Source organism: Hippocampus guttulatus, chromosome 20 (assembly GCF_054856545.1).
Source record: "Hippocampus guttulatus isolate MCC_2025c chromosome 20, RoL_Hgut_1.0, whole genome shotgun sequence".
Classification (NCBI taxonomy): Eukaryota; Metazoa; Chordata; class Actinopteri; order Syngnathiformes; family Syngnathidae; genus Hippocampus; species Hippocampus guttulatus.
The window spans coordinates 4993731-5008897 of NC_141280.1; the positions used below are offsets into that span (position 1 = coordinate 4993731).

Consider the following 15167-nt stretch of genomic DNA (forward strand, 5'->3'; position numbering starts at 1 on the left):
CTAGGTTCCCTCTCCTACCCTGCGCAGCTCCTCAGAAATGTTGACATGTTTTTTTCAAAAACGTGAACATCAGCGCAAACAGACACGTTAGCACAAGCACCCACAATTCAGTCACAAATTGTCCCTTAACTCACCCGGTGCTGCCTTCAGTCTTTGGGATGTTAAAAAAAAAAAAAAACGTTAATAACCCAGCAGTATTCAGGCGACTTTTGTCTCTTTAAGAAGAGGGTAGCATGTCAAAAGTCATTTTTTTCCACTGTCCTGTGCCACTGCGGATTTACTGGTTTAAACTGACAAATATTTTGGCGCCTTCCGCTTGAAAAGAAAACAACATGCACAGTTTTGCACCTTTTTATTCAAGTATATCACAGCAGTTTTATTTGAGAAATACAGTAAGTGTTTCCATTCCAAACATAACTTACACTAAAAAGGTAATGAGAGCGTGCTGCCTGTGTCAAACAAACAAAAACCCTTAAAAGGAACCCAAACATTGCCATGAAAGATTTTCCGCACACAAGAAAAAAAAGAAAAAAAATGTCAAGGGTATGTGGCAGAAGGAAGAACGGGGGGCGGGAAGCAGCTCATTCTATCTCGCTCGGCGTACTGGACTAGAAAGTCATTTCAACTACCAGACAAAAATTGGTTGTTAGTCCACATTGGCTACGATAAGAAAAAAAGCAGTATCACAATGTATGACATTTAAACTAACCTTTGTCTTTAATTCCCAAATGTGGCTCTCATTTATTTCTTTTGGCAACACGTCTGGTCCTGTTTTTGCGTGATTTCCAGTATGCAACAACTCAAAAGAAAACACCAGGAAATAAATACACACACAAAAAAAGCTGAAAAAAAGGGCATGTGTTGAACCTGAGAGACATGTAAAAACCCTCGTACGCAAACACACAAATGCCCGAAAAATGCTACAGGTTTGATTTTATTTTTCCCCAAAGGTGTAAGTCATCTACAATAAATAGACATGAGATGAAATCTGCCCAAATACAGGAAAAGAAGTCGGAATGATGTCACAAAATGGCATCCGGGTGGGCGTCGGGCTAAGTTTTTGGGAGCCGGCTGGGTTTCGCGCTGACAACGGTAGCGAGTGGTGGTGCGACAGTATAAAAACAAAACAAATACCGCTTGTGTGTACTGAGTAAACAGTTGACAATAAGTTACGCTGAGGTAGCTTGCGGCAGCCTTTTTTTTTTTTTTGCATAATTCGTCCACCGTCTTGTCCAACCCTTGCCCCGTGCGTGTGTGCATGTCTGTGAGTGCGCGTGTGTAACAGGCCACCGTCGGGTTGGATGGGCAGTGCAAGGTTTTGAGAGCAGATGAAATAAATGACAAAATTCTGCCTTAGTGACGGTGCTAACTCCAATAACGCTCAATTCATGCATTCAAAGAATAGACTTAACGCTCAGCAGATTCCATTTGGCGGCTAACGGGGGGTCGATAATACTTTTGACAGTTGCTAACAAGTCCCAAGGCTGTCCGTCTTACGGTTTTGTCCTATGTGAAAGGTACAGAGTGTTGAAGTGAATCCCAGGAATTTGCTGCTTTATATTTAATTAAGATCTACAAGGTGTTTCTTTTGGGTATTAAGAGTCACCAGCTCCTTCATTCTGTGTGAAAAGGTATCGATACAGAATGAGCTGGTTGATCCGCAAATCTCTCTCCGCATGCTACGTGTCAAATTCATACGCCCCTTCCACGCTGCTTATGCCATGCTCTTCATTGCTCTTGACTCGGAATTGAGGGGTTCAAGTCGTTTGCGTTAAAACTTACACACCGCCCATCAAAAACTTTATCCGCTGTCCTGTGGGAAAAGCAACCTGTGCAGATCACGCGCAACCAAAGTTAGGCGTCTTTTTTTATATTTGAGATCTATATAGCCTTCCGCACACGCTGAATTGACACTGAGTAAGGAGGGCTTGGATACATAAAGTAACCATGAGGAGGCAGGGGTTCATAGGTGGGGGTGGTATGCTATCAGTCGTTTGGGGGCGGGAAGAAAAAAAAAAAAAAAAGATCTGCTCCGGGGCGAGATTGGCTCAGTGGTCTAGAGTTCACTGATTGGGAATATTACTCTGTCCTCATCTACTCTATGAGTGGTGTTCAAGCGTTTCTGCTGGTGAGGATCTGTGTGTGTGTGTGTGTGTGTGTGTGTGTGTGTGTGTGTGTGTGTGTGTGTGTGTGTGCGTGTGAAAGGGGTTGGTTGCTTTGACTCACTGTCCCGAGTTAAAAAATGCCAAGAATAAGCAGCATGGATGACAGTTAGAATAGCACCCTAGTAGCACCGGGGTTGCCGCTCATTGCCATTGGCCTGTGTGAGTGCGTGCGTGTGAGACACACCTCTGGGAGGGGGTTTGGTTGTGTCCAAGTAAATGTTCCTGAGACGATAGCACCATTTGAATGTCTCTCGACCTCGCTCTCAGTTCGTGTCTTCTGTGGTCCCAAGGGAGGCTTGCTCAGGGTCTACCTGAAGAGGTTTTGTCGCAGCTTCTTACAGGAATGTGTCAAAATGCTGGATCCTGTCTTCCATCTCCTGCAGCACGCGCGCACACACACACACACACACACACACACACACACACACACACACACACACAAAATAAAATGCAATTGTAGACTTACAGCCATGCAACTGCCAATTTGTAGCAGAGGACCTGCTTGCGTGGTCTTGTGTACAGACACAGGTGGTGGAAGTTCCCTCTGGCTCTTAACGAGAAGCAAGAGTGAAGCAAGAGTGCAGTCCACTCCATCTGCTGAAAGGTCAGCGCTGGCGGCGGAGAACGGCGAGCCCCGCCGAGGACGCGGCCGGCCGCGCGCATGAAACAAATTCGCCGTCACGCTCCATTTACAGTGGAGCAGAGCGCGCCGAGCCGCAGCCCCACGTGCGACGGCGAGCGGAAACGTGCTCGCCGGGTGATCAATCGTGCGTCGGCGAGCGCCGGCGTTCTCTCGAGAGGGTTTTTCGTTCCGGCTACAAAGAGGGAGCTGCGTCGGAAGCTATCGTTTTGACATTTGCCGTGTCCAGCCTAAAATTTCAGAAAGCCACCTGGCTCACGATTGATTTGCGCTCTTCACGATAGCTTTATTCTTGATAAATGACCACTTGAGGGCCTTTTCCACATAAGACTTTGTCGTAAAATTATGCCTTTGGTCTTGAAAAATTACACTTTATTCTCATAAAATAAATGCTTTGTCTCACAAACACCCGGCGGCGAGTAACAATTCACGTATTTAAATCTATACTGTAATGCGCTTCTCCTGTCCTAGTTTCACAGTCAATTATTGTTTCTGGCCGCCCCCATTGAGTTTGTTAAAAGTCACAATTGAAAAAGTAACTTTGTACTGAATTAATGCATTTGGCATATTTGGAACAGAACCATCTTGACTGCACAGTGCCGTCAAGCAAGACCGCATGATGTGCTCTGTCCCTGATAGCCATATCACTCAAGAGTTTCTCGTTATTAGAGGGAAAAAAAATGTAATTTTTGGAAGCAAAGTTTGAAATGCTTTATGTAAATAGTGTTGCTTCCCTGAGGAGAGAAAAGGAAGAAAATCTGCATAAATAGTATATGAAATGTCCCTGGTAACAAAATGTAACAGAGCATGGAGGGAAGATTTTGAAAGAACCAAGCGGCATCGTTCACGTGTTCCTCACGTCCTTCCTCTCTTGCCAACTCAGCCCACGGCTAACTCGTGATAAACAAACATTCCTTTTGAACCAAGTATATGATCAAGTTTTTGGCACATTTCACGACAGTTTTCCCCCCCCCATTCTAAACATTCTTGGTTGTGGTTACTTTTATTGTGTGGATGGCTGGCAGCAAGATTTCTCAAAGTTGCCAAATGAGAGTGATCAGCTGCAAGCGTGGCAGTTGGCGTACGCTAACAAAATACGAGGGCAACTGTGCTACGTTGCGCAAAAATAGGAAATGAGAGAAAGCAAAGTAGAAGCGGATCACTAGCATAATATAAAAAGACGTGCGGGTCTTGGAAAAAGCTGTGACTCGAAAGTTTCTTTTTCGCCCACTGCATTGATTTGATTGTGAGGTGCTCTCAACAGTTGTATTGTGTTTACTGCATTACTGTTTGTTATATATCCATTGCATTGGTTTCTTTTCTGGTTCACAAGGTCTCATCGGCGCGTTAGCTGTCCTGCGTTCGACGCCTGCGATGCAGCAGGCCCAAGTGACAAAGACAACTATTAGTTACCTCCAGTAGTCGCGTCTTATCGTAGTCTCTGCGATGGGCGAAGATGCACTGGCTGAGCACCGAGTAGAGTCTCTCAATCTGCTCTACGCTGAAGCCCTCGCTCTTCCGCACCGCCATGTTGAGGAGCACCTGCAGGTAAATGGAAAATATTTTGATGATATGCGGACATACATGTGCACCAACACGGCAGCAGCTCCCCCAAAAGACAGTTGTGACAGCACGTGGAGGTCAGAGGCACACCAAAGAGACGCGGATCCCAGTGACAGTTAATTAAAGCTAATCATAAGAAGAAGCAAGTTTGCATTTCACAATGACTTTAATTAAAACATTGCGGACAGCAAAAGGCCCTTTTAATTGACCCCCGGTGTGTGCGCGCCAACGTGTGCGTTCAAAACGCACAGCTCATCACAACGCGCCCACTCGAGTCGAGCACGGCACATTAATTAAAGTTGCCATCAATGGCAACGGAGGAGAACGGGGTGAAACCTCGGGTGAAAGGCGGTGACCGTGCGGTAAAGGCACACAATGACATGTCAAGATGAAGTCAGCCGACGCATGGGATCTAATTACACGCAGGAACTTAATCCAGTGTGATTACCATGGCCGTTGATTACATCAAGGGGGAAAGACTGGAGGAGCAAACAAAACAGTGCCGTATGTTTCCTCAAGTATACAGTCAAGAAAAGATCAACTTCAAGGCCCCTCCTAAAATGTTTTGAAATGGCAATAGTAACAATCATAATAAAAAATTTTTAAAATGGACCAATTACTGCCAATTGAGTTATTTTTTTGTTTTGCCTAAAAAAGCGGCGATTTGCCCATAATGCACAATAGTGAAAAAGGCATGTTCAAATGTACAGCGTGAAGTTATTTGAATTAGTTACCGAGTTTACGAGAGTACACAAAGGGAAGAAGCAGTTTAATTTTGGAACAGATCTTGGAAAAGGTGTGACGTCAATCAGTGTCGCAAAATACATCAGTATTAGATGAGCTGTTAGCGAGCATAACTAAACTAGAATGGACCTTTTTTTTTTTTTGCTTGCTTGAAACTCAGCGAGCTAACCGGCATAATTAAGCAAACAACAAAAAGAAGAGAAAAACACATTACTTTTGTTCGTTTTATGGTGGGCTAGTTAGCTTGCAGGATTATGCAAAAAAAGAAAAAAAAACCAACAAAACCACTTTTCAACCACCAACAAAGAAGCCGTATAAATTAAAATGTGTTGCACAGAACCGGGATAAAGGCTTGAGGACTGTATTTCATGTATTCGCCGTTTGTTCGCAGTGCAGCCAAATGGGAGAGGTGCGTGACCCACCCACCAGCGGCAACATAAAAGCTTCCCTTCCCATTTTGCTATGTGCATTATCGCCACAAACCCAACAGTGGAAGAGCAGCCCTCAACAACTCCTTTATTTTTTATTTTTCTTTGCACACCAATTCCAAGGTAGCCCAGTTATTCCCACTAGATGTTCTCCTACAGTGAAACACCAGATTAAGCACACAATAACATTGACACCATTGTCACTTTCCATTAGACATTCTGGCAGCAGAAGACAATCCCCTCGCTAAAAATGTGACAAAAACTCCCCATTGGCCTCTAATAAGTGCAAGTCCCTTGTTAAGTAAAAAGCGAGCGCTGAGGACTCCTATAAACCCCCCCCTCCACAAAAAAGAATAGTCATCATTAGAGCTGCAGGCCGCCGAGCCGCACTTGGCACATTTTATCAGCCTATTTTCATACTGTGTGTGCGTCTGTGTGCGTGCGCGAACATCCAAAAGGGAGCTTTTTGGATCTTTGCCACGCCATGTCATGAAGCCAGAACAAAATGGAACACCATGAGACGTCGGGGGGGGGGGGGGGGGGGGGAGAAAAAAAAGAAACCGAATAAAAGCTTTAATTGGCATAGTTACAGTCCATCTCGACAGTTGAGCGACTGTGTAAAAATCCACATTTGCCACATTTCTTTTGTGTTTTGGGTGCACTTTACAACTTTACAGCGCACCTCCTCTCCTGTTTTATGTAGAATCTTCTCACCTTTTGCCCATTTCAATGTTTTATAGCGCTCCACCCTCCCCCTGCAAAGCTCGTCTTGCCGTGAATTTGATGGTCCAATCCCCCCGCCCCATCCTGCCTCGTTTCCACTCCATTCATCCCCTTCAATGTATTTTTCTCCCACTGGCTACGAATCGTCTTGATTGTAGCGCTCCCCTGCTTTTTGTCAGCTTGGTCAGGAGCTCGGCGGCGGCGTGGGGTAAATGGTGGCCGAGTGTCTTACAACGTGCTCTGTGATTGAGTAAGCGCAGTGCTACACAAAAGGGCGGTAATCCCGTGCGCTAAGGAGCACCGCAGACACGGGCCATTTAACCTCGAAGCCTCACCTGTGAGCATTAAGGCCTAGCTCCTTTTTTGCCGCTGTCTTTTTTTTTTTTTTTTTTTACTCGTGCTACCTGCCATTGTCATGGGTATAATATACCGTATTTTCGGATTATAAAACGCAAATCTACAATGCATCCACTAGATAAAGCTACGCTCCTTCTGTTCGACTCAAGGCGTTCATGACCGCCTCCAAAAAACTTAAATTAACGATTACTCCAATGAAACTACGAAAATTGAAAATAATGCATCAAAACAGAAAATCAAGCAAGGAAATTACAACATAAATTCTATAGCCCCCCTACAGAATGTATTTTGTGATTTCCTTGTTTGTGAATACGCAACAAAGGAACAAGCAAACACTTCTGAGACCGTCCAGTCTCAAAAAATTGGGATGATAAGACACACATAAAAGTCCTTTAAATCTCTCAAAAATCGACAGTGCACCTTGTAATCTGGAGCGATTTATGAAGTCGGCTTTTCGGTTTGTCGTCTTTAATTCTAATTCCTTTCTATTACGTTCACGTTCTCATTCGCATCGAATTGCTCTCATTTCTTCAAGGTCATCCAACAAACACGGCCAGTACTTAATCAGTTGTAATTCATGGCTAAGCTTCAATTCAGGACAGCCTCTACAGTAGAATAATTTGGAATCCGAGCTATGTTGTGGAAAGATACCGACTCCTGCAACTCTTAACACCAAAAAGAAAAAAAAAACTGCTTTGGAACAAAGATGTGCGCAGACAGTCTTACGGTAAGTATGTGAAACGCTAACAATCCTGAAAAGGTAGGAAGATTGTATTGTGCGGGTCTAATTAAAGCCTGCGGTGGAGATCATTGCAAGAGGGGAGACATCCACATGTACTGTCAGCAGGGACACTATTAAGGCGCCGCTATCTCGCTTCGAGATGCCAATTCAAAATTCTTTTCGTGGAAAATAATAAATGATAAATGAACATCATTTTCTTTTCGCCTCAGCTTATGCAAAGGCCAAGGGGTGGTGGACATGGGGCTGCGCGACGAAAACGCAGATTTAAAAAAAATTCAGTCCAGGTGGCAAATACGGCGGCTTATGGGGGCATTCACACAGGTAATGCAATATGGATGGGTGTTAGAAGGGTCAGGGACAATCATGACAAATCATATCATGGCCGTCGTCTCAGAACATTAAAATGAGACGCTCATCCCTTACGGCGAGGACTGGTGGGGAGAGATCCCTGCTGGGGTAGTCAACTCATCTTAAAATATGCAGCAAGGCTGGCATGGCTTCCAAGATCAAATCACTGGAAAAATCCCCATGACAGCTGATAGCTCTGAATGATAGGCGCTTCGTTGTAAGGGAACAAAAGACAGTGACGCACTTTAAAAGTTATTGTGCAAGATTGTCAAAATGCAGCCTTAAGTTAAAAAACAATACAGAAATTCCCTGCATCCATTTTTCCCATCCGCAAATATTCCCATGGACTTCTGGCACTCGTAAAACACCACCCCCCCCCCCCCCCATCAAAGGAAATGAAACACCTTGACGTACAAAAAAAATAAAAAATAACATCCCAGGCACAAGCTGTACTTTGTTTTGGCATTTCAATGTTTCCAAGTTATTCCTCCCTCACGGGTTAACCTTTGCAACATTTCACTAATTGCATTTATGGCTTGGCTCAGAAGAGCCTGATACAAGCTGCATTCAAACTGCCCATAAAAGCTGGCTTTCTCCTATCATGTTCAGTGTGAGAAGGCACGGCCACAAATTGGATTGGATATTCCCCGGTTTCTTCAGTGGGATAGCGACTGTGGGAAGGTAAATAGTGGAAAGCATGGGGTGGCGAGTTTCACAATACTCACCCCACCACTAGTTTGTCCTTTCCCCTGTCCGCTGCGAGAGAATCAGTAAAGGTATTTTTCCCTCCTGAAATATGGAATGTATGGTTCTTAAGCTAAATATAACATTTTTTCAGCTTCTGACTCATAACAGGGACAGACAGGAGTTGTGAAGTTCGACACCAGACGCTGGCGTGGACCTTGTCGCGCATCTCATTATCTGATTGTGGCAAGTTGCCTCAAGACTGCAATGCCCTGCCTTAGTGGGTTTGGAGTGACGTTATAGAGGAGGAGGAAAAGGTCCCGACTTCACTCGTGTGGAGGTAGGCATTATTATTCATTTGCTTAGCCTTTGACGTCATCGGTTCAGGAATTTGATTGCATTCCAATTACCAAGTTTCCAAAGATAATCTGAACGTGGCTGTTTTTCCTAACTCAATTGTCACAGTGGTACACTTTGAGGAGGGAAGATCGGCAATGGAAATTTAAGCCTGGTCTGGGTTTACCAATCCACATCAAACCACGAAAAGTGAACCTGACGCTCGGTGGGAATGCAGCGCTGCACCAAAAAGGGACAACTGTGAATACAAACTATTAGAATGAGGCAAAAATAAGTGCATACGCGTTGACAACTGTTCTCTTTAGAGACACAAACTTGCAACTTGGCCTTGGCGGGATGTCCTGCTTCAAAAGCTAGGATTATAGGTGATGCAGAAAACGAGGCCAAGATACACATCTTTACCAAACATTTTCCACTACGAATGTGGCCTATAGCCCGCACAACTCGACTGATTTTTTTTTGGGACAAACCTGTCACCATTTCAAGTTCTACCGACTAACTCCCACATGCATTTCTAATGTTCCAGTAGGCTTTTCATGATATGTTTTTGCTTTCAAGCAGAAGCCTGAGGTTTTTGTGCCAACACTGACTGACATTTCAAATTGTTCATAATTGCCTCCGCATTGTCTACGGGTTATGGGTTGCAACAAGGCTTGGTAGTAGCCCAGACTAAAAGAAAAAAAAAAGTTGAAAATTGTATTTTTGCTCATAGGCACCCCACTCTAAGAATGTTTGAGGACATGTAGGAACTGATTTAAATTTTTAAAAATATCTAACTTCCACTTTAAAAATGTGAACAACACTGTGGGCTCTGGAGGGCCCAAGTAAGTACTGATGTCCTCAAGGACTTCAGGCATAGAGTCTGTGACCAAACTCCTGATGGTATTTAATACAGAGAAGAGTTTCGGAGCCTCTTCCATCATGTTGACAGTAGGGAATAATGAGCACCCTACAATCAATGAATATAACCAAGGGAAGGCTGACATCCACCACAAGTCCTAATAAACACCAGCGAGCATAGTGCCGCTTAAACAGCAGCGCTCATTCCCGGCGCCAATAGGAAATTCAATTTGTTCCGTAAGCTGGGGGATAAAAAAGCAATTATTCACAGTCTCCCTATTTTCACGATCTGTTTCTTTAAGATAACCCAACCACCCCCGCCCCGCGACACGCTTTAGCCACAAGCCTGCAGATTAGTGCCGCGTGTTGCTGTTCACCGCAGCGGCCCATCAGAGTCCAATAGATCAAGTCTACTAAAAGGCCTGCCAATCAGTTTGAGTGATGGTGTTGACACCGTCGTCCGTGTGGGACTCGGGTAAAAAGCCACTCGATAATGGCTTGATGGCTCTATGTCACTTCGGAAGGGGTGGAAAAGTGAGTGCATGTCAAAAGAGCACTTCTTTGACGCCAATTACACCCTATGGCCACCCACCCCACTGCTGGTGGGATATGCCGTCAAGGGAGACCACTGAGACAAAAAGGTACCAATTTCCAGTACACTTGGGCGGGACAAAAGTAGTAGCGAGCACCGGGGTTCATTCGCATGTTCTGTTTGCTGGCTCATGTTTTAGTCATGACCTTGTTTCCTTGTACAGGAAATCCATCTGTAGATTGAGAGTGACATTGTGGCGTAATTGGCAGCCCGAAAGAAACTGACAAACTCGGAAAAAAAAAAAGGGTGAGCAGAGTTTGGATAAGCCTGACAAAGTTATTCATCTGAGAAGGACAACTGACAACATCAGTTTCAAAACAGACCTATGGCTGTCGACAGAACTGGGGGTGCAGTCTTGCTTGAAGGGGCTTCGCCATAGCAATTCATATAAATCCCATTCTATGGAGGGAGGGGGGGGGGGGTTGAGTAGAGCCGTCTTTGCTTTGTTCAGAAAGTTTTAGGTGCAGGCTTTGTAAAACAGACAGGGAAGGTGTTTCAATGATAAATATAAAGAGTGCTGGGCACAAGGCCAAGGTCAAGCTACTTTTATGAGGTAACCTTCAAATGAAGCACGACCGAGTCTGACTGTCAGCACCATGTCAGACAACAACATCACGTTGACTTTGAAGACATGCCCGAGCTTGTTCAATCAACTAATTGCAACCTCAAATAAATAACATAGCTGCTTTAAGAAAAAAATTGTTCCAATCCAATTCGTTGTCCATTTAAGAGTCAAATGTGCAAGCCAACAGGACAAGCGCTGTTTTCAGGCTAAGCAATTCTGTTTTCTTACCTGCAATCACTCCTCCAGTTAAGTTCATTTAAAACGCGTATGCCTGCTTGTGGCCCATTCCTTATTCAAACGGTATGTTTCGTTGCCATACAAATCTGCTGTAAAAATAAATACGTTACCAAAAGTTGCTTGTGATCAACCACAAGTGGGGGCGGCGGAGGCGGGGATGCCGCTTTGGCCTCATCCTCTGTCCTCACAGCCGAAGCTTTCAGCTGCTCCGACAGGCTCCTCTTGCATTTCTTTGCCTTGGCGTCCCCTGTTAATGACATCAAAGCTTTCTTGATGGGAACCAACAGCGGGTAATATTCACACCTACCCACATCAAAACTCTGCAGTTGAAAGGAAGCTTTTACCAGAGCAAATGATGGTCCACTATTTAGCAAGAGGGACCATCTTCTCAAATAAGCCCAAATAGGCTTTGGATCAAGGGATGTGTGGACTTCAAAGGGGGCCAACACCAACACCGTGTGATGGCATAAACACCCTGTTTGACTTTTGGCATGGTTTTAGGCTGGATTTGCACTGTAGATCCAAGTGCACAATCACCATTTACTGCCTATACGGCAAACCCTCAACAAAGCAATGATTATAATTGCATTGATGAACACATGAAACCAAAATATCATTTTAGGTTACCTTTATAGATAATTTGACTGTGGGGGAAAAAAATGCACCATTAGTGCATTGTGAATTATCCAATCTGTGTCTTTTGGCTGCACTCGCATTGGCAGATGCCTGACAGCTTTAGGCTTCTTAACTTAATTGGAATAGGCCTGATTCCCATCTGAAGATATCTGATTCCATGCCTTTTTTTTTCTATTGACGAGGAAGTATATTCCAATTGCACCACTTGAGACTGGAAAAAAAATTATTGTATCACTTGAACCACACGCAGTGTAAATCCAGCCTTAATGAGGCAACGTGTCTCCTCCTATGCACGTTGTTGGGAATTGTGGCCTGAGTTTTTTGAGGAGTTCTCGATCTGAATTTGTACCTTCTTTGTCCTGATCTTCCTCCACAATTTTCACAGAATGCTCCTGATTCGATTCCCCCTCGTCAATGCTGTTGTGCTCCCCCTTCGACGCAATTTCGGCCGCAGTGTTCTGAGGAGTCCTTTCCGCACCGTCTTTGCCGTTTTTCTCCAGGCACTGATCCAGACTATCCATCGACTCGTTCCCATTCACTTGTGCTATGTGGAGAGACTCCGCATGTTGAGCGTCAGAACAATCAGATTTTTCAATTGGAGGCTTTGCATCGGTTTGGCTGTGACCGTCTGCTTGGGGATGAGAATCATTGGCAAGGCAATGCAGCAGAGTTTGTTCTTCCAACTCCTTTCCGGCGTCGGTGGAGGCAACCGGGGGCTCGTTGGAGCTCTCTTCCTCCATAGAGGAGGCATGAGGGAGGCGGCCGTTGGTCCGGGGTCCTGGAGTGTCGCATGAGGACTCCTCGTCCAACGTCAGGCAAGAGTCGCTGGGCCCCGCCGCTTCCATTTCAGCCTCTGTGTGCTCCTCCACTTTGTGTTCATCCGCACCCTTCTTGTGGTGCTTATGCTTGCGGATGATGCCCCGCACCCAAGATGGCCGTCGGCGGAGCTTCTTCTTGATATGATCTGAGACAAAATCAGTAAAAACAAAAAACTATTAGAATTGCTCTTAAAGGAGATGTACTGTGGAATTTGTTTTTCGTCAAATTATAAAACAGTTTCCATTAATCTGAATGTCTTGAGCATGATATCATCTAAATACCACAAGGGTGGAGAATAATTCTGAGATCCCAACATGCTATCGGTATGTTGCCCTGCATGTGCATTAGACTGGTTTATGCATGTTTCCTAAATACAAAGTGTAGTGGTGTCCCTCTTTTCACTTTTATATATGTGGCCCTCGGTGGAAAAATGTAGGCAATCCCTGCTTTGCAAGACTTCTTTTGTTGTCTTACCTCACATCAACTTGTTTTCTGCTCCTGTCTTGATAAAATAATAAACCACTGCTCATCCCGTTGATCTACTGTGAGGCCAACACAAAGTATCACTGTTGTTATCTTAGCGGCCAAAGGTGGAGCTAAGGGTTTGCGCCAACGCCAGGGGCCATAAAACAGCAAAGGCATGGATTGTATTTTTACTTGTGGGGCAACACTTACTCACCAAGCCACCAAATTACACATCTCATTTACTGTACAATTCTGTGTAGGTGGCGACTGCTGCGGACAAAAATACACAGCCGCAAACAAGTTGTGCACTTTTTCAAACGTTCAGTATGCGCTGTTAAGAGAAGCAACCACTTGATCTCACATTTTACTTTGCATTTTCGCCTATGCAGAGGAACTCCCGTCTGGGGGGTAGTATTACGTAAATTAGCTGGACTCTTACTGCATCTCCATCCGGGCAAAATTCGAAATGGCATCCTAATAAAACAAGACATAAGAGGCAGCAAAAGCGTGTCTTACAAATTATGCTAAGAGCGAAAATAAATACCTCGGACAATAGAATCGATCAACAGCTTGCTGCACCTTTGATACCACGAACACAATGGGCGGAAAAAGGCCATCAGTTTCAGTGTTTACCCCTCTGAACAACTAAAATCAACAAAGAACATCAGACTGTTAAATTCAAAGGAAGTGCATTTTCGCATTACTGGGATAAGCTAAAGGGCAGAATTTGCATATACATCGTCATGAGGACGCTACACTGACAAACACTGATTGCATTTTTACGGGAACTGCTAAGACACCGGCAAGTTGGGAAAGCGGACGAGAGCTACATGATGGCACGCTGGACATCGGTGAGGGCGGAAGACGGCGCTCTGAGGTTTGAGAAGGATATAAGAAATAAAGGGGGGGGGGGGGTGAAGGCAGCTCCGAGGGAAAATGTTAAGATGGCTGCCTTCACTTAACACATTGATAACAGGTCAGGCCAAGGCAAGGAGAGAATGTGATTGTATTCTCAGGAGATAACAGGGTTAACTGGAAACCCTTTGGAGTTTGGTGGAGAAAGGATCTCAAGAAAAAAAATCACATGAAGCAAGTGACTGGTACTGAGTAACATTGGTCAAAAACATGCCAACTATATAATTTCGTGTTTGAATGTCCCGTGAAGTGGCCAACATGACCCTTGATTAACCATTTGAAAAGAAAACAGTGTTTTCAGACAAGGCTTCTGGAAACTTTTTGTCCAAGACTGCTCAGCTAAACGAGTTATTTGAGTTGTATGGTTTATGCCAGGTCGGCAAATATTTCAGACGATTTCGGACGCTTCGCGGCGTCCGGCAGGCTTAAAACCAATTACTACTTTTTTTTTTTTTGCACTGATATGCTAAATAGACCGCAGTGGACTCACTCTATCAAGTCCAAGCCATTATAAATCTGTCAAAGGGCAGTGGAACAGCATAAATCAGACAAAAGATCCTTTGTATAATTAATAATATATGCCCCATTGTGATTCTCGATGGACACTAAATGGTCAGGGATGCATTAGCCTGTTAAACAGTGCAGCGCATTCCCGGCTTTTGTTTGGATTACAAGAAATTCAAAATGGAAAATGGCATTGGTTAGTTGTTTTTTTTCTTCATATTTATCGTTAGGGCTCGGTCAGGTCCAACTCCGCTGGAGTTTGCATACACAGAAATAAAATTAGCTGCTGTTAACGGAACCTGCATTTTCCCTTCCATGCTGCCCAGATGTCTTATTTACACAAAGAGAAAGAATACCCCCACGGGAGGGTGGCTTGCGAGGGCTTAGCTATCACCATCAAAGATGTGTAGTAAGCACCCAGGGGATGGAAAAGGTGAGACGGAGTAGCAGCAAGTGACTCGTCATAGGCAGCTTGTAAATGATGCATGAAAATTGTCAGAGCATGAACAGCCAAGCACAGAGGGGGAGGGTAAAGGCAGAGAAGTTGGTCTTCGTTCCAAAGCTCTTTTGTAGTCATAATTAAAGCCATCGTTACATTTGCTGGGTTGTGCCAAATGTTACGTTGGTGTGCGCCAGTTAAAGTGAACACTGAACATGGGCAGATGAAATTTCATACCAGGATACAAAGTGCAATTCGCAGCAATTATTAAGTCGATAAATCATTGCGGTGCCGCCAACATGAACACAGCTTGGGGAAAAAAAGCCTTTGGGTGCAATTATGTATTGGTTGTCTCTGACTGACTGATTTCTTTACTTAATTATTTCATCGAATGATTGCTTCAG

General features: G+C 44.4%; 1 protein-coding gene across 5 annotated transcripts in view; it reads right to left on the reverse strand.

Moving 5' to 3' along the window:
- Positions 1–337: 337 nt before the first annotated feature.
- The window catches only part of LOC147187666 (ATPase family AAA domain-containing protein 2B-like), a 39127-nt gene continuing 24297 nt past the window's right edge, over positions 338–15167 (reverse strand). For all 5 annotated transcript variants that reach the window (XM_086100402.1, XM_086100403.1, XM_086100401.1 and 2 more), the window contains 4 exons: positions 11971–12585; positions 11096–11232; positions 4219–4347; positions 338–2542 (listed from right to left, as the gene is read on the reverse strand). In XM_086100402.1, the coding sequence (XP_085956528.1) occupies positions 2501–2542; positions 4219–4347; positions 11096–11232; positions 11971–12585 (923 nt within the window). In that variant the 3' untranslated portion in view covers positions 338–2500. The remainder of the gene's footprint in view (positions 2543–4218; positions 4348–11095; positions 11233–11970; positions 12586–15167) is intronic.